Source organism: Scyliorhinus canicula, chromosome 15, assembly GCF_902713615.1.
Source record: "Scyliorhinus canicula chromosome 15, sScyCan1.1, whole genome shotgun sequence".
Classification (NCBI taxonomy): domain Eukaryota; kingdom Metazoa; phylum Chordata; class Chondrichthyes; order Carcharhiniformes; family Scyliorhinidae; genus Scyliorhinus; species Scyliorhinus canicula.
In genome coordinates, this window is record NC_052160.1 from 47,845,682 (window position 1) to 47,872,182 (window position 26,501).

At 46.9% G+C, this 26,501-nt stretch overlaps 1 protein-coding gene across 5 annotated transcripts in view; it reads right to left on the reverse strand.

The window, feature by feature from the left end:
• Nucleotides 1-6,663: 6,663 nt before the first annotated feature.
• LOC119978064 (protein ELFN1-like) overlaps nt 6,664-26,501 on the reverse strand; it is a 427,227-nt gene continuing 407,389 nt past the window's right edge. For 3 of the 5 annotated variants that reach the window (XM_038819425.1, XM_038819427.1, XM_038819423.1), the window contains 2 exons: nt 15,302-15,412; nt 6,664-9,864 (listed from right to left, as the gene is read on the reverse strand). In XM_038819425.1, coding sequence (XP_038675353.1) covers nt 7,242-9,614 — 2,373 coding nt within the window. In that variant the 5' untranslated portion in view covers nt 9,615-9,864; nt 15,302-15,412 and the 3' untranslated portion in view covers nt 6,664-7,241. The remainder of the gene's footprint in view (nt 9,865-15,301; nt 15,413-26,501) is intronic. The other 2 variants (XM_038819426.1, XM_038819424.1) reach the window with 1 other exon arrangement.

Here is a 26,501-nt window from a genome sequence, read left to right on the forward strand (position 1 = left end):
GAAGCTAAGTCTACTGCACGCGAGGTGGAGCCACAGAATCTCTACGCAACTAAACTCAGCCAGCTCATATACTGAGGCGCTAGCAGTTCTCGAAAAAATGTATGTAAGGCCAATTAGTGAAGTTTGCGCTCACCATGAGTTCACGACTCGCCGTCAGCGGCCTACGGGAATCACTCGCCGAATTCCTAAGAGAACTTAATAATTTGTCCAATGACTGTAATTACCAAGCGGTTACCGCGGCTGAACACAGGGAATTGGCGGTACACGATGTTTTTGTAGCGGGCCTCAGGTCTAACGATGTGCGCCAACGACTGCTGGAAATGGGGGCCCAGGACTTAGAAACGACTGTGGAAGCTGCTACCATGATGGAGGTCTCCTTCCGCAGCCTTAACTCATTCCCCGCGGACCCCGTGACCCAATCAAGGGCCCCCGACCAGCGACTCCCCCAGGCCTGTGCTATGCGGCCGCCCAGCCACCACGCTGCCCCAACCAGCCACTATGCTGTTCCAGCCAGCCACTATGCTCCAGCCTGCCATTTCTGCGACCAGAATCAGCACCCGTGGCAGCACTGCCCGGCCCGCAACGCGACCTGCAGCAGCTGCAGGCGAAAAGGGCATTACGCAAGAGTGTGCCTCGCAAAAAGGGCCCCAGCTTCCAACTCCCCAGCTACTCGCAGTAATCGCTCACCTCACTCACAGCCCCGCGGGGCCCGAAACGCTGCGGCCTATGCCCCGACTCCGCCCCTTTCAGCCACGTGCGATCCATGGGGGCCGCCATCTTGGAAAACCTCCACCACGCAGCCGGCCACGTGCGACTCATGGGGGCCACCATCTTGGACGGCATCTTCCTCACCGCCCGCCACGTGCGACTCATGGGGGGCCGCCATCTTGGATGCCATTGTCCTCGCCGCCCACCACGTGCGATCCACGGGCCCGATCGGCATCTCCGCGCTCGGACAACTCCGTGGAGGAATTCGAATTAAACTATGAACTCAGAGGGCAGTCATCACGGGGCCACTCCAGCACAGCTGATCGAGCCGCCGACAACCCGCAACTCAGCGCGGTCACCCTGGACCAATCACGACCAAAGAATCTACGAAACTCGATGGCAGAGGTCCAGATCAACGGGTACAAAACGCCATGCCTCTTCGACTCCGGGAGCACAGAGAGCTTCATACATCCAGACCTGGTAAGACGCTGTTTGCTCCCCATTTTCCCCACGCAGCAAACTATCACGCTCGCTTCAGGCTGCCACTTGGTCCAGATCCAGGGGCGCACCGCCGCGACACTCACAATCCGAGGCACTAGTTACTCGAAATTCAAACTCTACATTTTGCCCGTACTCTGCGCGCCACTCTTCTTAGGCCAAGACTTCCAATGCAACCTCAAGAGCCTCACCCTCAGTTTCGGAGGGCCCCTGCCCCCACTCACGATCTGCAGCCTCGCTACGCTGTGAATTTCCCCCCCTCCTCTCTTTGCCAATCTCACTAAGGACTGTAAACCCATAGCCACTCGTAGCAGGCGGTATAGCCTACAGGATAGGGTATTTGTCAGAGCAGAGGTCCGAAGGCTACTCAGTGAGGGGGTTATAGAGGCCAGCAATAGTCCCTGGAGTGTTGGTCGTTAAGACCGGGGAAACATTCCGTATGGTGGTCGACTACAGTCAGACTATAAATAGATTTACGCTCCTCGACGCGTATCCCCTCCCCAGGATTGCAGACATGGTAAACCAGATCGCCCAGTACCGGCTCTTTTCCACGGTGGATCTGAAGTCTGCATAACACCAGTTCCCAATCCGCCCGGAGGACCGCCACTACACGGCATTCGAGGCCGATGGCCGCCTCTTCCATTTCCTCCGGGTCCCTTTCGGCGTCACTAATGGGGTCTCGGTGTTCCAACGAGCAATGGACCGAATGGTGGACCAGTACAGGCTGCGGGCCACGTTTCCGTACTTGGACAATGTCACCATCTGCGGCTATGACCAGCAGGACCACGACGCCAACCTCCACCGTTTTCTCCAGACGGCACAGAAACTGAATCTCACGTCCAACAAGGAGAAATGCGTTTTCCGCACATCCAGACTAGCCATCCTCGGCTATGTCGTGGAAAACGGAGTCCTGGGCCCCGACCTGGACCGTATGCGGTACTCCCTTCCCCTCATTGTCCCAAGGCCCTCAAACTGTGATTGGGATTTTTTTCCTACTACGCCCAGTGGGTCCCTCAATATGCGGACAAAGCCCGCCCACTCTTTAGGACACACTATTTCCCCTGTCAGCCGAGGCACGCCAGGCCTTCGACGGCATCAAGGAGGACATCGCCAAAGCGGCCATGCGGGCGGTGGATGAATCCACCCCATTTCAGGTAGAGAGCGACACCTCAGAGGTAGCTCAGAGGCAGGGAGACCAGTTGCATTTTTCTCCCGTACCCTCTCCGCTTCAGAACTCCGACACTCTTCAGTCAAGAAAGAAGCACAAGCCATTGTGGAGGCTTTCCGTCGCTGGAGGCACTACCTCGCATGTAGGAGGTTCACCCTCATCACCGACCAAAGATCGGTTGCCTTCATGTTCGACAACTCGCAAAGGGGCAAAATTAAAAACGACAAAATTCTGAGGTGGAGGATCGAACTCTCCACCTACAATTACGATATCAAATATCGACCCGGGAAGCTCAACGAGCCTCCGGATGCCCTAACCCGCGGGACATGCGCCAGCGCGCAGATCGACCGATTAAAAGTCATCCACAATGACCTCTGCCACCCGGGTCTCACCCGGCTTGCCCACTACATCAGGGCCCGAAACCTGCCTTTCTCCAACGAGGAGGTAAAAGCGGTCACCAGGGACTGCCCGATCTGTGCGGAGTGCAAACCGCACTTCTATAGACCAGACAGGGCCCACCTGGTCAAGGCTTCTAGGCCCTTTGAACGCCTCGCGATTGATTTCAAAGGGCCACTCCCCTCAACTAACAAAAACGTTTACTTCTTAAACGTCGTAGACGAGTTCTCCCGTTTCCCATTCGCTATCCCGTGCCCCGACATGACCTCCCACAGAGTCATTAGGGCCCTGCAAGGCATCGTCACCCTGTTTGGTTTCCCCAGCTACGTACACAGCGACCGGGGTTCGTCCTTCATGAGCGACGAGCTGCGTCAGTACCTGCTCGAAAAGGGCATTGCCTCGAGCAGGACTACCAGCTACAACCCCAGGGGGAACGGGCAGGTGGAAAGGGAGAATGCGACGGTCTGGAAGACTGTCCTACTGACCCTCCGGTCTAGAAAGCTCCAAGTCTCCCAGTGGCAGGAAGTCCTCCCAGACTCGCTCCATGCTATTAGGTGCCTTTTGTGTACGGCAACCAACCAGACCCCTCGCGAGAGGCTCTTCATTTATTCCAGGGGCACTACCACGGGGGTCTCACTTTCGGCATGGCTGAGGACGCCGGGCCCCGTACGCCTGAGGAAACACGTCAGGGCGCACAAAGCCGACCCCCTTGTTGAGAAGGTGCGCCTGCTCCACTCCAACCCCCAGTACGCATTTGTCGAGTTCCCTGACAGCCGTCAGGACACTGTATCCCTCCGGGATCTGGCACCCGCCGGATCCAGTGGCCCCTCTACCCCCACAGAAGGACCTCTCACCCTACACCCCATGCTGCCGCCCCCTTGTGCTCCCGAGCCCACGAGCTCGCTCCACCAGTTCCGCGCCCCCGCGCCGGCCAGCCCCCAGCGCCCCCAGTCCCCGGTCGTACCAGGAGAGTATGAAGCTCGGATACAACCCTCCCTGGAGTCCCCCATCGTACCCCAGCACATTACACCCATCCAGCCACCACAAGAGGCTGCAATCCCGGTGCTCCGTAGATCTCAGCGGACAATTCGACCGCCGGACAGACTGACTTTATAGACTGGACCACCACCCCCGCCGGACTTGATTTTTTTGAAAGGGGTGAATGTGGTGAATGTAATATAGATGTATATATGTTAATTCACACTGTCTTTGTAAGCGCAGTAGCGCTATCCTACCACTAGGGGGAGTAGCGCTGGGAGCACTCAGGAACTTGTACTGGGCTCCACCCTTGGCTCCGCCCACGATTCCTCCTCCTAATGCAGCTGTATACATACCCTTGTCCAGAGTCAACCTGAGTTCACTACGAGTTCATCGACAGGTAACAGGCTGGCTCTGAAGTAAGTCGATTAAAGCCTAGATTCACATCGGAAACACATGTCTGGTGAATTGATGGTTCCATCAGAAGAGTCATCCAGACTCGAAACTTTAGCTCTGTTCTCTCTTCACAAATGTTGTCAAATCTGTTAAGGCATTTCAGCATTTCCTTGTTTTGTTTCAGATTCCAACATCCATAGTAATTTTCTTTTGATCTTTGATGCCCTCTTATTTGCCTATATTGAAATTCATTTGCCACAATTCTGTCTGTTTCCTTGATCTGTCAATATCTTTTTGGAAATTTATGCTTCCATCTACCTTTGTGCCATCAGCACATTTGGATATGTGACTTTCTATCTCATAAGGCCTTAATAAATACAGTGAATAGTTTGTGGACCTTACACAGATCCTTCTGGCGCTCTACTTGACACATCATTACAATTAGATTACGTGCGCATTATCCCTCTCTTTGTCTTCTAACACTCAGCAGGTCAATAATTTGCCTTAAATTCCATAAGCTTCAACTTTAACTGACAGTCTCTCGTGAGGAACTTTATCAAATGCCTTCTGGAAGACCATTTAAATAACATCCGTAGACTTTTTGCCTGTCCAACACTTTGGTCACCTCTTAATAAAAATGAAATTTGTTCATCAGACATGACCTTTCTTTAATGAATCCATACCAGCTCTCTCTAATCAGCTGAAAAAGTTTAAAGTGTTAAGTCACCCTATCCTAAATAGACTCTAGTAATTTCACAGCAACAAATGTTGGTAACTGGTATATAATTTCCAGATTTTCCTCTCTCACTTTTCTTAAATAGTAGATAACATACAATTTTCCAATCTGAAGAGGAATGGTTCCTGAATCAAGAGATTGGAAGATTATAGTTAGGGCATCTGCAATGTTCTCATTTCCTTCATGCGATGCAAACCATTTGGTCCTGGGTACTTGCCATTTTCTTGTTATTTTCTTCATTAATCGTTTTTTTATTTCAGTGAGTCACTGCCCCTGATTCATTATTAGTTTCCTTGGGATATCCAGCATGCTGACCATTTTTTTCTCTACTGTAAATACTGATGCAAAGTAATTAATTTAACATGTCCACCATTTCTTTATTTTCATCACCACTATCCGTTTTCAAGGGGTCCAAATTGCTCCTGACCAACCTCCTTTTCCTAATATAATTTGTATTTTTTTGGTGTGGATTTTGGTATGCTTTGCAAATTTCTTTTCACACTCCCTTTTTGTAACTCTTCCTATCTGCTTTGTCACCCTTTGCCGTTCTTTGTACCTTTCAGTATTTATTACTGATCTATATATTTGTCCCATTGGAGTTAGCAAAATAATTTATAGCGTGCTGGAAAAAAATGCAACACAGAATATGTGAAAGATTTTTTTTTTTAAACCCCAGCTGTGGGTGTGACATGAGGGGTGGCACAATAGCACAGTGGTTATCATTGTTGCTTCACAGAGTTCCAGGTTCGATTCCCGCTTGGGTCACTATCTGCATGGAGTCTGCATGTTCTTCCCATATCTGCGTGGGTTTCTTCCAGGCGCTCCGGTTTCCTCCCACAAGTCCTGAAAGACACGCTTGTTAGGTGAAGTGAACATTCTGAATTCTCCCTTTGTGTACTCGAATAGTTACCAGAGAGTGGCGACAAGGAGATTTTCACAGTCGCTTCACTACAGTGTTAATGTAAGCCCATTTGTGACAGTAATAAAGATTATTATTAATTAAAATAAATAACATGGAACTCGTGGCTGGCAAATTTCATCTGGCTTGGTGTGATCTGAAAGGATTCTGTGTTATATAAGTATCTGGCACTGAACTGGAACGGATTCAGTGTTATCTGATCTTAATTAATATAAGTGTTCTTTATCCATGGCGTGTTTAAAAGTTTAAACAAATGAGTCATTAGTACATGAATAATGAATGTGCTGAATTTTTTTGAACTATATGGTTGGTTTGCTTTAGTGAAAGGCTTGCCTGAGGAGGAAGGGAAAAGGAAACAGTTGTACGTCTTGACAGACCTAAGAAGTCACCTATGATTACGTGATTTTAGGAGGTAGCCAAATAGAGAAATCAAAGTGCTACGTTGAACAAGACTGACTATTGCTGTGATGCGCCCTAAGATTACATAGCCTCAAGGAGTCATTCTCTAGATTGAAAGTGAATAATTATCACTCAAGGGATAATTCTCTATCAAACCTCTCCCCAATAAGAGCCATTCTGCAAAGCACTTCATTGGCTGTAAAATATTCTGGGACACCCTGTGGTCATAAAAGACAGTACAGAAATATAAGTATTTGTTTCTTTGTTTTCATTTTCTTCATTTATTTTTTCCTTTCTTACTTTCTCTATTTCTTTGTTTTTGTCTCTTTCAATCTTTCTCAAATTTACTCTATTCTCTTTTTGCTTTGTTTGCTTCATTGGCTCATTAAAGACTACTCTGAGAGAACCCATGAGTTGGACCAATGAGACAGAAAGAGAATGCAACAGAAGAAACCATTCAATCCATTTCTTTCACCAGTCCAGTTTTATCCAATGCTCGGGGCCAGTTATCAGACATTCACTGGAAACCACACAAACTGTTCTGTAAAATCTGCAATTAAAACCTGATACAAACAGGCAAAAAAATCCAGAAACATCATTGCAAATATAGAAATTTATCTGTACAGAACCGCAAGGAGAATATTTTACTGATAAATATTACTGTACAATGCAAGGTGTGAGCGGTGTGTGAGCTACAATTACACGGCACAGTCCAGTCACAGTGTACATTGTACAACGAACAATGCCCCATGTACACTACAGTGAGTCACAGTCACAGGACAGAGTCATGCGATAAATAATATCCAATATTCCAAGGCATAGGATTTTTCTTTTATTATATATATAATAAAATAATATAATATAATATATTATATATATAATATATATATATAATAGAGAGAGAAATCCTTTACACTGTTTTTAAAGTTGAGTTTCAAGAATTCATGGTGCATTCAATTCTTCTTTTAAGAAGTTAATATAATCGGGTAAAAACAGATTTTTAAACTTTTTTTTGGTCCAATTTACTCTTGAAGAGTGAGGAATCAAGATTTCTGCTGGCTGGAAACTCCTTTCCAGTAATCTAGAATATCATGCAAGTCCTCATCTGTTGCAAACTGTACTTTCTTCCTTAGCGCATACCCTGCAGCGAGGTATTCATCCGTCCTGTGCCATTTCTCATGAGGTTTGTATCGCTCCCAGACCCCCTTGGAGGGTTTGCTGGAGTATTCTGGGCTGGAGGCGTAGCTGACGCTGTGGTACTGCGGCGAGAACTGAGTGTAGGCCAGATTTCTCCTGGATCGAGATCGTGGGAGGGCTTCAAGGACACATGGGCTTGGACTCCTGACCTGCTTTCGCTCTCCATGGTGCAAGCCAGCGTACAGGTGTGAGTGGTCACTGTAGGGTTGCATTGGTCCCGTTTCTGATCTTACAATTCGACACGGGGTCCCAGTCAAGATGGCACTGCGTGTCGGAGATGTCCTTTCAATATATTTTGCCTCAGATTTATACCTGGGACCGGCATAGATCTCAGAGCGCACTGACCTAGGGCTACGAATGGAGCAGTTGGATGAGATACTGGGACACTTTGGTGCTGCATCCATACTGCTATGTCGCTTCAGTGGGTGGTAGCTTTCCCGGTAAATAGGGGACAGAAACCCAGATTTCCCTTGGGACTGTTCAGCAACCAGAAAGTCCTGGGAATCCACTGATGACATGGTCCTAGCATTGGGGCCTCGGAAAGAGCTAGTCTCTGTCTGCAGAGCGTCAATGCAGTTGTTGATTATCAGATTCACTTGATCCACTTCTTTTGCTATGGTCGATATCTCAGCGGCAGAATCCTGGCTCTCCCCAAACATACTCTCGAGGATGTCTCTGTGATACGGATGTTCTCCTGTCCTCACATCCATATAATTCCCTCGACTGAGCTTTGGACTTTCGATCACCTCCTGGAGATTGTACTCTTCCAGATCCCCTGCTGATGGCAGGAAAGGCATCCTGGATGACATGATGTCCGACGGTGGGGCGGGCTTCTGTGCCATTTGGGTAATGGTGATGGTCTCTAGCTCTGGGGCATATTTCAACTCAATTATAGTCTTCTTGGCGTTTCCTGATTTCTTGTTCTTCACCTGCTCCTCCTTTTTTTTGCGCAGGCAATAATAGATCATGCCTAAGATGATGACTATCCCAAAGAGGCAACCCAGAATGGTCATGATGTAATGAGTAGTATTGGAAGCGGCTGGCAATGGCTTTGCTTTGGTTTTCGCCCTTGTGGTGAATGTTACACACGTTTGATTGTATCTCAGTGAATTATGAATGGAAGTCACACAATATGTATAGTTCGTGTGGGGAATTAACTCTTCAATTTTAATTTCCTCCTTTTCTGTGGCAAGGCTCTTTATATCTGTGTACATGCTGTTATTATATTGTACCAATATGTTTTCTTTCCTGATAGGGAATGGAATATGGACCATCAGGGTTGCTGTTGTGTAGCTGATCTCTTTTAACTTTATTACTGGTGTGTCATCAACCTTCATGAAAGGGGTCTGGAAGGATATCAATGGTGTAGATTCTTCTCCCGACGGACAATCTTCAGCTTCACAAGGACTTTCTGGGATGGCAGTAGTTGAGGGTTTCTGTGTGAAGATGAACCTGGGATCAATTGAATTAAGATTTTCATTACACATGGAGGCAAGCACACTCAACGCGTCCTTGGAACTGGCCTGGCCTTGGTTCAGCAAAAGATATCCAGCAAAATCTGAAGGAGATGTACATTGAGTCCGATCGTAGCTCCTGGTGGTGTTGTTGAACTGCACCAGCCATTTCAGGAAGCCCAGCAAATCGCAGGAGCAGTAAAACGGGTTGCCATAGAGTTCACAAGTCGTAAGCTTGCCGAGACCAAGGAAGGTGGAACTTTCCAATGTTTGCAACCGGTTCATAGACAGATCAATATTCATAACATTTGGGCATTCCCAAAAGCAATTGGGACTTACCACCTCAATAAGGTTGGCCTGGAGATAGAGGTATTCCAGCCTCCCCAGCCCCCGCAGAATTCCATCGGTGATGTTTCGAAGCTTATTGAATCCTAGTTGCAAAACACGCAGGTTATACTGGGCAGAAAAGGCTCCATCCTCGATGTAGGAAATCTGATTTTTGGTCAGGTTAAGCTCTGTCAAGTTGCCAAATCTGTTGAGCGAGGAATACTGAACACTTTTGATCTTATTCTCATTCAGCCGGAGGTCCACAATGGTGCTGTTGATGTGCTGAGGAATGGATTCGTATGGGGGTTGGTTTTGGCTACAAATTGCCAGCCACACAAATCCCTTTTCCCCTTCAATGAGCCAGCAGTCACCATAAACTCCAGTAGCATGCATCCATGAGATCAGAGAGATCCAAAGAACAAGACTGTGCAGAGCCATCCCCTTATGCTCTCGGAGTTCGTCAGCACAGAGCTTTCAATAGCACCCACCTGCTCAACAAATGATGCTGAATTGTTCTGTGGGCTTTAAATCAAAACTGTCTTTGAAACTAGCTATTAAATTGAGGTGCCGTTTTTTTCTTGTTCATATAATTCATGATACTTCCCTACTCCAGTTTTCTTTATGTTAGCTTCTCGTTTGATTCCTTTGTACTTTCAGAACATTTCTTTAGATAATTTCATCTGCTTTTCTGGAAAATAAAAACAGAGAAAAATGCAGTGAAGATTATCTGAAATCATTTTTGATCAGGTTGTTTTCCTACTTTAGATTTCTTGCCAGGCAAACTAGTCCTAACTGCTTTTTAGCTGCTCCTGTTCTGCACCTGCTAACACTAGGGTTTCCCATTCTATTTTAGCACCATGTTCACTCGTTGCTCCCTTTATTTTTCCAATGCTTATCTGCCTGACATTTAAGACAAAACATTAGTCCTCATGAGGGTTTTTTGATAGAATAAATAAGAAGCTGTTTCCATTGGCATGAGGGTCAGTAACCAGAGGGCATAGAATTAAGAAATTTGGCAAAAGAACCAGAGGAAAGAAATTACTTTTTTAAAAACAGTAAATTGTTCTTATCATGAATGCAGTGCCTGAAAAGCTGGTGGAATTGGATTCAATAATAACTTTCGAAAGGAAACTGGAGAACTATTTAAACTTTTTTAAAAATACAGGGCAGCACAGTGGTGCAGTGGTTAGTGCTGCTGCCTCAAGGCGCCGAGGTCCCATTTTGATCCCGGTTCTGGGTCACTCCGTGTGGAGTTTGCACATTCTCCCCGTGTTTGCGTGGGTTTCGCCCCCGCAACCCAAAAGATGTACATGGTAGGTGAACTGGCCACGCTAAATTACCCCTTAATTGGAAAAAATTAATTGGGCACTCTAAATTTTAAAAAAAGAACAAAAAATAAATTAAAAAAAAAAATACAGGGAAATGAGGAAAGATAAGAATGGAGTGGGATTAATCGCACAACTCTCTCAAACAGCTGGAGACACCGTGGACCAAATGACTGTGCTCTATCATTCTATGAGTCTAATGTAACATTAACCTCGCTCTTGCAGATTCTCATATGCACTTTCAGTATGTTCTACTATTCCTTTGAGAGGGCCAAATCTATTTGGGATAAGTTTTAAAGTCTAGACCGTGTAAGAGTGATGATGGCTCCTTTCTCTGAAGGGGACTGGAACTGTTAAATCTTGTATGTTATTGTTCTTCACAAAGTGTGAAATTGCTCCCATTAGTTATCTGTCATAAAATGTCCAGCCATGTGTTCTTCATCGTTGAGTCATCTTTGATAGATTCATACCATATACCATGTATCAGTGAAGGCTCTCGGTAGACAGATTCAAGAATCATATACAGTAGTATACATGGATACCATTTAGCCCATAGTGTCTGTGTTGGCCATTTTAAAGAGCTGACCAAATAACCTCAACACTTCTTTCCCCATTGCCCAGCAATTTCATCAAATATATATATATTTGAAAGTAGCTAATTAATCTGCTTTCACTTCATTTCCATGCAGTTGCTGCATTAAAAAAAACTGCAGATCTTCTTCCTGGCTCTTTTTTAACATCTGTGCCCGCTGGTTTCCTACCCATCTGCGCTGTATAACAGCACGCAGACTCCCCTGTTAAAGGCAACATATAGCTGAGTCTCGCGTGCCAGTTTTCTCTCCAGTTTTTTCTTGAGTTGAGTTGATCTTTTCTTGGGATTCAGTTAGTGAGTTTTAACTGGCCTCAACATCTTTGGACTACAGTACTGAAGTGAAAGTTTCTGCTGCTCACAGTGAGGTGTGTGCATGCATGTGTGTGTGGCAATTGTGTTTTTAGTCATCTTAGGCTTTAAGATAAAAGGAAAATAATGTGCATGCTGGAAATCTGAATGGTAGCACAGTGGTTAGCACTGTTGCTTCACAGTGCCAGGGTCCCAGGTTCGATTCCCGGTTTGGGTCACTGATTGCGTGGAGTCTGCTCGTTCTCCCTGTATCTGCTTGGGTTTCCTCCGATTCTCCGGTTTCCTCTCACAAGTCCCGAAAGACTTGCTGTTAGGTAATTTGAACATTCTGAATTCTCCCTCTGTGTACCCGAACAGGTGCCGGAATGTGGCGACTAGGGGATTTTCACGGTAACTCCATTGCAGTGTTAATATAAGCTTGTTTGTGACAATAAAGATTCTTATTATAAAAACTGAAAATGCTGTAAATGTTCAATTGGCAAAGCAGCATCTGCGGAGGGAGAAACTGAGTGAATGAAAGATAACTCTTTTTCTCTCTCCACTGATGTTACCCGACCTGCTGAATATTTCCAGCATTTTCTGTTTTTGGGTAGGCCCCAAGCTTTGGAATTACCTGCCTAAATCACGCTATCCCACCCTTCTTTTTTAAATCACTCCTTAAAACCTGCCCTTTTGATCAAACTTTGGCTCACCTGTCCTAGGGTGGGATTTTCCTACTGCCAGGATCATCTGATCCCGCCAGAAGTCAATGGACTGCCAAATCTTCTGCGACGAGTCCTGCCACAATGGGGTCAGAAAATCGCAGACCTTGAGTCTGCTTAAGTGGCTGGTATCACTTATTTTTTGTTTAATTAAGCATTTTGGGATGTTTTATTACATTAAATGTTTTATATAAATATGCATTACTGTTGTTGAAGTCTATCCCATCCTATTTATCCTTGGACCTGCGTTCACATGCCAGCAGGCATGACTTCACTCTTTACCGGCCCTGCAGGACCTCGTAACTAAGCAACTCTTTCCCTTCTTTATTCTCCTCTGCCTCAAGCAATCGAGAATCTTTTAAATCCCTATCTTGGTGTTATTTAATTACTACCTTCTTGATTTACCATGCCTATATCTCTTACATCTATCAACCCCTTGCACACTGTGGCCTGGCCCATCACTATAGTCATTATTTGTTTTATTAGTTGCGATGTGGCAGTGCATTGGGTCCAAAACTAGGGGTCATCAATATCAGATAGTTACAAATAAATCCAATAGATAATTCAAGAGAAATCTCTTCACCCAGTGAGTTATTAGAATGTGGAACTTACTGCCATATGGGAACAGTTGAAGTAAATAGCATAGATGTGTTTAAGGAACATAGGTCACAGAATCACAGAATTGTTACAGCATAGGAAACTGCTCAGCCCATTATGTCTGTGCTGGCTCTTGAATGAGCAATTCACCGAGTGCCACTCCTCCACTTTCTCCCTATAACCTATAACATTCTTCCTTTTTAGATATTAAGTACAGATATGTACATAAGAAAGAAAGGATTAGAATGATATGCTGAAGGGTGAGATTGAGTAGTGTGGACATTTGTTCATGTGGAGCACAGACATTAGCTTAGACAAGTTGATCCTAATAGAATCTTTCTGGTTTGTGTGTTACGTAAATCCATGCATTAATTAATGGCACACACAGCAGTAAAAGGGAATATAATTTTCCTTTAACTATACTGCTCACTGTAATGCTTGGCAACAGATTGCTTGTGCACTAAAACTGTTTAAATAATACAGGCCTCCAGGAAGGATGTGAATGTGTAAAATACTGCAGTGAAGGATCAGAATGGGAAAATCATATGACTGTTCGAAGATATCAGAAGAGAATTATAGGTATCGGACTGTAAATCAAAAATGTGACTGTCCAGTTAATATGTTAATCAGGAATTTATTAGACACAAACTTCCTGCCTCTGGCCCAGAATATCTTATGAATTTACAGCCTGTTTACATCTCTTCTGATAACAATGGAAATATTGTTCAAAGGCAATAACAACATCTTGCATTTATAAGTTCCTTGATAATCTATCCCAAGGTATTTCACAGGAATATTACCAAATAATGTTTGACACCAGCCACATGAGGAGATATTAGGACTACCAAGAAGTAGTTTTTAAGGAGTACTTTTAGAAAAGAGAGCTTTGCGAGACAGAATTCCTGTTTTCAGAATTCTAAGCAGCTAAAGACATGGGCCGGGATTCTCCGATATTGCGGGCAAGTGTTGACGCCGACGTGAAAATCGACGTGAGCGACGCCAGAGTCAACGGCCCTCCAGGCCCAGTAATTCTGTTCTTTGGGGTCTAGAATGGTGCCGGAGTGCTGTGCGCTGCTCTGGAGCCGAAAGCCGGCCTGCATGGCCGGCGCGGGTCCATTCATGCGCGCGTCGGCAGGCGAAGGTCCGCGCCGGCCCCCGCGCAACATGGCGGAGCCTTACAGGGGCCCACCGAGGAGACCATAGGCCCCCACCCTGGAATGAGTGCGCCCGCCAATTGGTAGTCCCCGATCGCAGGCCTGGCCACCGTGGAGGCCCGGAGTCGGATCTCCCCGCCACCCCGCACCCCCCAACCAGGATAGCACCCGTAGCCAGGACTCTGAGGTCCCGCTGGGTGGGACCATATGTAAACCATGCCGGCAGAACTTGGTGAGCACTCGGCGGGCACTTGGACACTCGAGCGTGGAGAATCGCCGCGGGGGCGACCCCACGGGTGCAATTGGTGCCGATTCCGGAGAATTGGTGGATAGGCGTCGGAACGGCGTGGCGGGATTATCACGCGCACGCACCCCACCTCCCCCCCCCCCCCCCCCCCCCCCCACCCCCCCCCCCCCCCCCGGCGCGAGTTTGGAGAATCCCGGCCATGGTCACCAATGGTGAAGTGATTAAAATGGGGGCAGGGCTGAGATTCCAGAGGTCTGTAGGCCATAATGGAGGTAGGGCTGCGATTTCAGAGGTCTGTAGGGCTGAAAGAGATGGTGTACGTCGCCGTGGGTCCAAAGGAACAAAGTGTCATCGATGTATCTGGTGTATAACTGGAAGAGTTGACAGCAATAGGGAGGGCCATGGCCTTGGGGGGACTTGAAAACCAGGATGAGAATTTTTTATTTTTGAGGCATGCTGGACTTGTTACCACTGTAGTTCAGCGAGCACCGGGTGATGGATGAATGGAACTTGGTATGAGTTAAGATATGGCCAGCAGAATTCTCGGGTGAGCTTAATTTAATGGAGACTGACTTGGAGAGTGTTGAAATAGTCATGTCTAGAGGTAACATAGTAATGGATACGTGTTTCAGCAGCAGATGAGCTGATGCAAAGGTCGAGTTCATAGAATCTACAGTGCAGAAGGAGGCCATTCGGCCCATCGAGTCTTCACCGGTCCCTGGAAAGAGCACCCTACTTAAGCCCATGCCTCCACCCCTATCCCAGTAACCCCACTTAACTTTTTTGACATTAAGGGGCAATTTAGCATGGCCAATCCACCTAACCTGTACATCTTTGGACTGTGGGAGGAAACCGGTGCACCCGGAGGAAACCCACGCAGACACCAGGAGAAAGTGCAAATTCCACACAGTCACCTGAGACCAGAATTGAACCTGGGTCCCTGGAGCTGTGAGGCAGCAGTGCTAACCACTGTGCCAACGTATCGAGTTGGGTGATATGTATGTGGAAGCCGGCAGTCTTGAAACATTTTCCTCATGTTGTCTTCACTAGGATGCAACAGAACACAGGTCGTTTGTTATTTAAAGTAGCGTTACATTGTGGAATGTCTATTTTTTAAAATCTGCTCTTTAAAAATCATATAAATAATTAAATGTCTCGACACATTCCAAAGTGCTTCAAATAGAATGAATCATATCATACCTTGACCACAACAGATCGACAGGTTTAGCATTTTATCGAACATCGCCTCCAACATTACAATGCTTCCTCAGTTATGTGTTGAACTGTCACCGTGGATCATGTGCTTAGCTCCTGGAGAGGGATTCAGAGCTTTAATTTTCCGAATGGGAAAGGGAGGAATTAGTTCTGGGTTAAGAAGGAGGGGGGGAAATCGGTTAGGAATCCTGCTGCTGACAACATATCATTGGATAGTGCAAACATGGACTTATATGCGGTCAGGGTTCCCCATCATTATCAGATAGTATGCTGCCATTTAGAATTTCTACTTGATAAGGGAATTATAGATTTTCCTATACTGCATGAAATTACTCATAAATCAGAGAAAATAAAACAATGGGATGGATTTTACGGCAGAACGGATTACCCACACCCTTGAACTAAAGTTGAATGCCACCTCACCAATCTGATATCCAGTTGCCCAGGAGTGATAATATGCTGGGGGCAGGATTAATTGTATCACAGTGGGACTTCCACTCCTCAGGGGCATAAAGTCCCATCCTAGAGAGCTGATGGGTATTCTGATTGGCTGGCAGATCTGTCCCAGCAGTGCCAGAAGAGAATAGTGGCCATTGCTGGGAGTCCTGAAGAAGAAGTGAAAATCTCAACTGGACTTCAAATGAGGCCAGGTTTTTGGCTTGCTATGGCTAGGAAACCTCATTGAGGTGGGGAGGGGGTTACATAAGCTGGTGGGGGAAAGTCAAAGGGAGGGTACATCTTGGGGGTGGGTGCTCCTGATGGACACAGGGGATCTCCCAAAGGATCTATATCCCTTCCTGCCCACCAGCAGCTTGTCCAGTGAAAACTGCTGGGCTGTTTCCCATTGCCTTCATGTTCCCCCACAGACTGAAAAATTGTAACGGACATGGAATGAGACCCTTTAAGTGGCAATTAATTGTTCATTTAAGGGCTTCAGTAGGTCTCATGGACTGGCTGTCTCATGCCTTACCTGTGTCAAGTCAGGAGTGGGCAGGAAGGAGGTGGACTGACGAGCTGCTTTATTTGACATGCTCCCCCACCTTTAAATGTGCCAGCAGGGGACCGTCAAATTCACCTCAATGTGTGTGGAGAGTGCAACTGAGTTGTAAAATGCTGAGAGAATATGATTATTGCTAAATTTTAGATATAAATACAGCCATGACCTTGGTTTAATTTGCAATCGCTGAAGCATCCATCTCTCACAGCCATCACTTTGCAATGTGTGAATGAAGATGGTAATGAGATGTAACACTGATTCAAATTCAAAATTGTAAGGCTGGTATAGGTCCTTGAAGCGCACAGCTTCCCTCCCATTAGAATCTACTTATACAAGTGTCATCTGTGTCTGAGAAGAAGATTTCTGTTACTGGCTGCCAGTGTCTGAGTCTGCAGGGATATCTGTCACATTTGAAAAATTTTATATAGCAAAAAATTTAAATGAAGGAGTAATGCTCCTGTATAGGCTATCCTCTGAAATTGAAAAGCTGAGATAACTCAAAAAAGTTTGCATTAGTGTGTGGCTTGTGAGAAAGAAATAAAAAAATTGCATTTTTATTCATGTCCTTAGGATTTCCCAAAACCTTTTCCAAATAGTTGGGTTCTTTTGCAGTTCAGTCACTGCTGTAATATTGGAAACACGGCAGCCAATTTTCACACAGCAAACTCCGATAAATAACAATGACGTAAATGACCAGTTAGTCTGTTTTTGTGATGAATTTGGTCCCCTTGGGAGAAATTCTTTAATTTGTGCCTTACAGTCTTTCTTATGAGTGGGCAACAGGGCTAAAAATAGCTTCCTGCAAGAATCTGAGTGCATAAATTAAGCCAAAATATCTAGAGTGGGGCTTGAACCCAAGATCGTCTGAGAGATTAGAATGTTACCCACTGAGCCAAGACAGACACTCAAAAACGGAAGAGAACAAAGAACAAAGAAAAGTACAGCACAGAAACAGGCCCTTCGGCTCTCCAAGTCTGCACCCAAATTTGTTGAAAATAATGAATTGGAGTAGAGATGGGGCAATGTGCCTTGGCTGCTATTGAATAAGGATTCTAAGTTCTATAAAATGTAGAACTTTACAGCTTAGATGGTAAAAAACAGGATGCTGTCCATGTTAATAAAACAAAGAATGAGTGTGAAAGAAAGAGAGGTTAAAAATTCGAGGAGAGAGGGGTCAGTCATCTACAAACATTATCTTGCAACCTCCACAAATTTGTAAGGGGTTTGATGGAGTACTAAAGGCAAAATTGTTTTCACTGGCAGGATGGTCAGTAATCAGAGGGCGCAGATTTAGGATAATTGCAGATGGGGAATGAGGAGAAAATATTTTCTGCAGCGAGTTCTTATGATCTGGAATTCACTACCGGAAGGGATGGTAGAAGCAGTTTCAATAATAACTTTCAAAGAGTAATTCCATATGTACGAGAAGGGAAAAACATTGCAGGACTATGGAGAAAGAGCAGGGGGTGGGGGTAATTGTAAAGTTCTTTCAAAGGGTTGGCACAGGTGTACTGGACCAAATGGCCTCCTTTTCTATGTGCCTCTGTTAAAGAGTTTTTTTAATGCATCTATATAATAAATGTCCCAGAATTGAGACAATGTGGAGAGATTACCATATCCAGGAATAAGAGCAAAATATTGTGGATGTAGGAAATGTGAAATAAAAACAGAGAATGCTGAATAAACCCAGCAGGCCTGACAGCATCTGTGGAAAGAGAAACAGAGTTAATGTTTTGAGTCCATATGACCCTTCTTCAGAACTGAAAATGGGTAGAAATATAAAGAATTATATGTTGGGAGATTCAGTTGAATTATATAATTCTTTACATTTCTATCCCTCTTCAGGGGCGAAATTCACCCGGGGCCGCCGAAAATCCCGCCCCCGCCATGTCCAGAATTCTCTCACCCGTAAAAAGACAGCGTGCCGCCAATCCCGCCGCCCGCCTTGGAGAATGGCGGGGGCCGGCGGGAGGCTACGGGTTTCTGTGCTGCCGTTATTCTCCGGCCCCAATGGGCCGAAGTCCCGCCGCTGAGAGGCCTCTCCCGCCGCCGTGGTTTGAACCACCTCTGTGCCGGCGGGATCGGGGTCCTGGGGGGGGGCGCGGGGCGATCGGACCCCGGGGGGTTCCCCCACGGTGGCCAGGCCCGCGATCGGGGCCCACCGATCGGCGGGCGGGCCAGTGCCGCGGGGGCACTCTTTTTCTTCCGCCGCCGCCACGGCCTCCACCATGGCGGAGGCGGAAGAGAATCCCCCAGCGCGCATGCGCCAGTGGTGACGTCAGCAGTAGCTGACGCACCGGCGCATGCGCGAACCGGCGAAGGCCTTTCGGCCAGCCCCGGCGCCGGGCGGTGGGCGTCAAAGGCCGTTGTTGCCGGTTTTGGCGCCAGTCGGTGTGGTGCCAACTGCTCCGGCGTGGGCCTCGCCCCTCAATGTGAGGGCTTGGCCCCTAAAGGTGCGGAGAATTCCGGGAGGCCCGACACCGGAGTGGTTGGCGCTACGCCGGGACCCCCCGCCCCGCCGGGTAGGGGAGAATTTCGCCCCTTCTGTAGAAGAGTCGTTCTGTAGAAGGGTCATAGGGACTTGAAACATTAACTCTGTTTCTCTCTCCGCAGATGCTGCCAGACCTGTGTTTATCCAGCATTTTCTGTTTTTATATCGTATGCTGGAATCTTGGGAACAACCACGTAAGGAGGATTTTCTGATAACGGGCAAGATTTAACATGCAAAAAAAGGTTCAGTTTTGGGCGTGTATAGTGGGGTTTTTCTCGGCACCAGCAGCGCTGAGAAAGACTCCGCTGTCTAACTGGACTCTGCTGTTTTGTTGGCCTAGGCGAGGAATACCCCGACAAGGTTCACTTCAGGAAGAGATCGGGGCACCATTTTTAAATGCCGCCCCAAACATTTAACCTCCCTCGGAATCCCTACCGTGCCCTCTGGACCCCTGACTGCCCCAACCTACCTCTTAGGGGATCCTCAAGGTCCCCCTCACTCCACTTCTTTTTTTTTTATAAATTTAGATTACCCAATTATTTTTTCCAATTAAGGGGCAATTTAGCGTGGCCAATCCACCTACTCTGCACATTTTTGGGTTGTGGGGGCGAAACTCACGCAGACACGGGGAGAATGTGCAAACTCCACACGGACAGTGACCCAGAGCCGGGATCGAACCTGGGACCTCAGTACCGTGAGGCGGTTGTGCTAACCACTAGGCCACCGTGCTGCCCTCTCACTCCACTTCTTAAGGGCAGGGCACCCCTGGGCCCGATCTCTGGCATGGGCAACCTGATACCTAGGTACCTTGGTCCTGCCAGCCTGGCATACTCCAGGGGGCCATGCCAAGATGCCAGGCTGGCAGTTCCAAGTTGCCTAGGTGCCAGTGGAAGTTTTAGGGTACCACATTGCCCATGGCCGAGATCATGATGTCTCGCAAGATCTTGCTATATCTCGTGAGGCGCTCTGAGCGTCGCAGATCTCACGAGGGGTGGCTCGAGAGTTTTAACGGCCTTGTTGTGTCACCGTAGTGCGCAACGAGGCCATTAAATCGTGCCCTACATTTCAAGATTTCAAAAACATTCATCAGCTGGTTCTTTAGTAGTAAAACAACCAATATTATTATTTAAGAGTCCGTGGAAGACCATACAACTTAGATGGTCTTGGCAAGTGTTAATTCAAAAGTATTAACTTTTGATTTCACAAAAAGAATGTGTTTTCACAAGAGTATAGGCAGCTTTAATGAAACCCATTAAAACTAGAGGCATGCAAGAACATGACCAGAATGCCCATTCCTGATGGCTGAAACACTGAATATGATTGATGCAATGTCAATGCTGGCGTTAGCTCCATGGCAGAATAGATAAACTCAAATACAGTTCGATGAGCTGAATGTATATTTAATCAGACCACAAATGCATATTCATGAGAATCTTAAATTGCAGTCTGTAATATATGCACAAAATAAGCACTTGCAGGAGGCAGTTGATTACAAGTTGCCTGTGTACACCTATTATATGATAGTACAGATGCTAGTTTTAAGCTAATTAACTATTTGCCGAGATTTGGGAGATTTACTTATTTTATTGTGTTATTCACACTATGTTTCATGGTCCTGACTCAGAGATTTTCCTGCAGCTTGTGTGTATGTATATGTGTACGTTTGGGTAGGCGTGTGTGGGCAAGGGTACTTTGTACACTTGGGTGTAGGCATCTGATCTGTTTACAGGCATTAATTCACATTGTGCTCTGTCTACTTCCTGAATGGCCTGTTGCAACAGTAACCTCCTCCCGCCGTTCTATTCCCACCACACCAACTTGTCAATAGCCTTTGGCAGTATTTAAATAAATAATGTTGTCACGGCAGCAAATAAGTGTGAATGGTCACTGGATTGAATCATCTCTTGTTGCCTCTGAAACCTCCATATGATCTAGTCTTAATGTCTTGTGATTATAACCCCTTGAGAGCTAGGGATGAACCCAAAAGCAGCTTTAACATATGTTAACATTTTACAAAAACTAGCTTTGTATTCCCTGTAATGTAGATAATGTAGATGGCTAATAGTATTGAGATTGAGGTTTTTTGACTGAAAGAAATTGACAGTGCTACAAGAGGGAAACCATTTCAGAGTCGAGGACAAGGGAATCAGAGCCAGGCCATTTCAGAGATAAGTAATGGGTGGCAGAAGTATGCAATTGTCTCCCACTAAAAACAGGTGCTGTTGTCTTCATTAATAATTTTAAATATATGATTGATAGATGTCTTCTAGACAAATCTATAAGAGATAGAGCCTCAAGGTAGGTCAAGGTACAGATCAACCATGATCATCTTTAATAGGCTCAAGGGGCAGAATGGCCCTTGAGCCTTTTAAAGAGCCTGTTGTTCCTGTGCCCAGAAGTATTTACATATGTTCACATTTTAAAATTCTCAACCAGATGTTCAAATATTTTCACGGCCTCGCTGCTCTGTAGCTTCCTGCAAGTGTACAACCCTGCAAGATCTCTGTAGTCCTCGAATTCTAACCTCTTGCACTTCTCCAATTTTAATCATTCCACCATTGGCAGCTAGGCCTTCAACTTCCAAGACTCTAAGTTCAGAATTCTTCACATAAATAATTCCACTTCTCTACCTCTGTCTCATTCTTGAAAACACTCCTGAAAATGTACTTCTTTGATCAAGATTTCATTAAAGATGCTGTATAAATACAAAAGTTGTTATTTGTGGTAGTAATGTCTGAAATCCCAGTATATGACAATTGCATTAGTCTAAGAATAAATGCAATTATGTGACTATTTTCATGTGAAAACTTCAGGCGATTTAGTTTGGCTGTGTGGGATATTACTGTGGGTGTGTGGAATGCTCATCTAATTAATGGATGCATTATTATGATTGTCATTTATGTGGTAAAGTTTTGAGTTTCTTGAGTATCATTGAAACTATACCAGTGCAGGTAGGTAGAGAGCTAGCCAACACTCTGCTGACTTGTGCCTTGCAGGTGGTAGAGAGAATTTGGGGAATCAGGAGATGAGACACTCAATGCTGTTTACTAGGTCTCTATGTTTTGTGCTGTACATCATTTGTGATTGACAAAACTGACATCCAGAGACCTTTAGCCCGTATTTGAGAGCTGTGCGATTACCTTGCAATCTCTGATTTTGACAGTCAGGTGGACTGCATGGATGAACTAGTGCTCAAGCTGTTCGTGTACCATATTCCACCTTGAAGTTCTGCAAAGGACACAAACCTAATAATGCTCTTCAACGTTCTGCTGCCAGTCAGATATTGTAAGAAGCACCATTATGAACAGAGCACATCAATCGAACCGTGTCTTATGCTTCTTTACACCCTTTCATTTGTAAGTCAACCTGGCCAAGAGGTTTTAGCCTGTACTTATTGGTGTGTTGGCATATTATTTTCTGTTTTCAGAGGCAATTGAAGAGTGATGTACCAAGATTGGGGATTAATTATTAAACCTAAGTGCATTGCCTGGACATGACAGATAATAAGATAAAAATTCTTTTTCATAAAGGACTCTGTTTATGGAGATTGTTTAAATTTACCAAGAGCAAATGGTAAATTCAATTAAATATCACTCAAGACACCACTAAGGGTGTTTGAAATTTGAATTATAATCTGTCAGAATTTCCGGTGACGTGATGCTGAGCAGATGCAGAAAAGGTTGCTCTCCTCCTAAGACCCCAAAATTAGGCACTTTAAATCAAAAAAGCCCATAAGAACCGGGAAAAAAGGCATCTCCACACCCTCTCCAATAGTGGCACAAGGAGCGATGCCGAACAACAGCAATTCCAGTGGCCGAAAAGAGGCAAAAAGCAGCAGAAGGCAAGAGAAGCGAACGAACGGGATGGCGGACCCATGAGGCGAAGAAACGTCGACCACACCCAAATGAGAGGGACTAACAAGCCTTGCACACAGCTCACCCTCGCTGGAGGGTGGTGGAAGAAGTTCCTCACCAAGGAGCTAAAGGAGCTCAAAGAAGACTTCAAGGTTGACACAAAAGTAGCAGTCGGGGGCGGTCTAGAAGACCATAAGACATAGGAGCAGAAGTAGGCCATTTGGCCCATCGAGTCTGCTCTGCATTCAATCATGGCTGATATTTTCTCATCCCCATTCTCCTGCCTTCTCCCCATAACCCCTGATACCCTTCACAGAGGCCTTGGTCGCTGGAGGCCCAGGGGAACACCATCAGAGAACTGGAAAGGCCTTCAACAGTTCAGAGCGACTGGATCGTCGCCCGAGAGATGGAGATAGCAAGATTGATGGTGACACAGGGAAGCCTAAAGGGGAAGATAGAGGACCAGGAGAACCGGTTGCAGCACCAAAATCTGAGGAATGTGGGCCTGCCGGAGGGAAACGAAGGCAGGAATCCCACAGATTATATGGCCCAGATGCTGGAAAACCTGGTGGGAAGGGACAGCTTCCTGAACCCACCTGAGATAGACAAAGCCCACAGGTCACTCCGGCTGAAACCCAGGGCCGGGGTGCAGCCAAGAGCCATTATTGCTAAGATACATCAGGACGAGGAAAGAATCCTACGCTGGGCCAGACGGACAAGGACCTGCAACTGGGAAGGACACCAGATTTGGATTTATCAGGGCATTGGGGCTGACCTGGCTAAGGGCCGGACAGAATTCAACAGAGCAAAGGTGGCCCTGCACAAAAGCGGGGTGAAACTTGGGATTCTGTACCCAGCCAAACTATGGGTCACGTTCCAGAACAGGGAGCATTACTTTACAACCCCTGTGAACGCAGACAAATTCGTCCAAGGGAACGGGCTGGAAAGGCAGCAGCAAAGGCAATGGTGAAAAGGACACCCAGAGAGATTAAACACTAAAAGACAATTTGCGTGGGACTGTACCACCTCGTTCTGAACCTGGGAGCCAAAATGCAGAAATAAGGGGAGAGGGCAGCAGAGCGCAGGAGAGGGTGAGGAGGAGGAAGAGGAACAGATTAGTAGCGGGCGAAGGGTAGGCTTAGACCGACTCCAGGAGGCGGCGAGTGGGAAAGCTAACGCCAGGAGGTACGAGTGAGGGAGGGGGGGTCACAACCCATCTCGTACTGGGGAGAGAGAGCCTGGCGACAGGGGCTGATATGCACTACTGACGGGGGACAGTTAGGGGGAATAGACGGGGAGGGAGAAAGCCGGGGGGGGGGGGGGAACTACACCGTGGGGGAACAAAGGGGCAAGGGGGGAGGGCTCTGTGCTGGCTAAAAACAGGCCGCACATGGCAAAAAGCAAAATGACACTGCAGACAGCCACTTTAGAGGGTCCCCAAACAAGGGGAAACCCCGGAGTGCAGGGGTGCACCCTCAAGATAAGTATGGTTGATCCCGCAGTGGGGGGGGGGGGGGGGGGGGGGGGTTAAGGTGGGAAGAAAAACGCCCATCAGAATAGTCACCTGGAATGTCACGGGACTCAACGGCCCAGTGAAAAGATCCACAGTCTTTGCCCAGCTGAAAAGTAAGAAAGCCAACATAGTCTTCCTCCAAGACACACACCTGAGGGAGTATGACCGACTGCAGGTAAGAAAGGGCTGGGTGTGACAGATGTACCATTCTTGCTGTGGGACAAGAGCCAGGGGGGTAGCCATGCTGCTTAATAAGAGGACAGCATTTACCACGACAAGGATGGTTGCCAACCCAGGGGGACGGCATGTCATGGTCAGCGGTGTCTTGGATGGGGCACCAGTGATCCTTGGTTTTTTTGAAAAATATTTTTATTCTCCATTTTCACATTTTCTTCAGAATATATCCCCCACCAACAAACAGTAAACGGTAACGATTACAATGTCAATCCCCCTACCAACAACAATGATGCCATCCTCCTACCACCCCAAACAACAACCCACCTGACAATATAAGCATCAAATAAAACTAAACTTCCCAAGGAGGAAAAAAGAAAAAGGAATTAGGAATTGCCCCTGGTCACTGTTGACACATATAGTCCACCCCCCCAACCCCCCCAATATTCAATGCCATCCAATCCCCGAAAGAGTACCGTGAATGGCACCCATGAATTGTAGACAACCCCCACCCCCCTCCCAGACTCCTCCCCTCCACGTCCTCTTGTAAACTCCTCCCCCCAACCTCGGTTCCTTCCTCCAACTTTTCACCCCGGCTAGACTCACCGAAACCTGTTCTACCAGGCTCCGATGGCCGCAGCCCCTCTCCCCATCTCACTCCCGTTCACTGGTCCCTTAAACCGGCCAACATGGAGGCCCCCACCCAGGTCTCCTTCCCCCTTGCACGGGTCCTAGGCAATCCCCTTTAGCACACAAGCCCAGCATACACACCCAAGGCCCAAAGAACCCTCATTGCAAATGAAAGTCCCAACTCTTCCCTTGTTCAAATATACAGCGTCGACTAATTTAGTACATTCACCAACACAGTGAAAGAATAAAGTTACATGAGGCCACATCGGTACACAATCCACCCTCAGTCCCATTTCTCAATTCTGCCACAGTCCTTCTGCCTTCACAAACTCCTCCGCCGCTTCTGCCGTCCCAAAATAAAAGTCCTTGGATTTGTAGGTCACCCTCAACTTAGCTGGATATACTATGCCGCACTGCACCTTGCTGATGTACAGTGCCTTCTTCACCTGGCTGAAGGCAGCCCGCCTCCTCGCCAGCTCCACCGTAAAGTCCTGGTATATGCGTATACCAGCTCCAGCCCACTGCACCACCCGCTTCTGCTTTGCCCAGCACAGGCTTTCTCCTTCACGCTGTACTTACGGAAACAGTTACTACGCTTGGCGGCTCACTCACCTTTGGTATAGGCCTCCACGACCGATGAGCCCGATCCAGTTCGTATTGAGAGGGGTCGCCCCCCTCCCCCAATGGCTCCGCCAACATCGTGGCAAAATACTCCGTCGGCGTCGGGCCTTCCACCCCTTCGGGCAGACCCATGATCCTCAGATTCTGCTGCCTGGATCTGTTTTCCAGGTCTTCCATTTTGGCTCGCAGACCCTTGTTGAGCTCTGCCACCTACCGCAACTCCTTCCCCATCGAGGTGAGTTGCTCACTGTGCTGCGATAATACCTCTTCCACTTCCTTCAGTGTCTCACCTTGCTCCTGCACCTCCGCCACTGCGCTTCATACCGCCGCCCTCACCGGGGCAATCGCCCCCTCCGCCAGCACTTTCAATATCGCCCCCATCTCCTTCTTCATCGCTTCCATGTGCTTTGCGAACTGTTTTTCAAGTTCCACAACAATCACTTTGGTCATTTCTTCTGCTGTGAGCGATGCGGCCTCCGCTGGTGCTCCAGCCTCCGCTTTCCTTACAATTCCTGCGCTGACTTTTCCACTCACCGGCGGACTTTCACGGCTATTTTTTCCCCAAGCTTGGACATTTCTCCTCCCTGTGCCTTCTTACAGCTTTTTCAGTCTCCTTTGCCCCTAGGACTGGGCGTTAAAACCCCAACATTTCTATTCCCAAGTGGGAGCCCTACAGTGTGTGGCTGCCTCCCGCCCGCCGTCACCGGAAGTCCCACCAGTGGTCCTTGTTAATGTATACACTCCCAACTGGGACGAGGTTATAAAGAAGACCATGGCAGATGTTCTCGAAGTAGACACGCACTGACTAATCATAGAAGGGAATTTAACTGTACAGGAACCACGGATGGACAGACCAAACCCCAAATCAGGGAACACCTCAAACATGGTGAAAGAACTAAGCACAT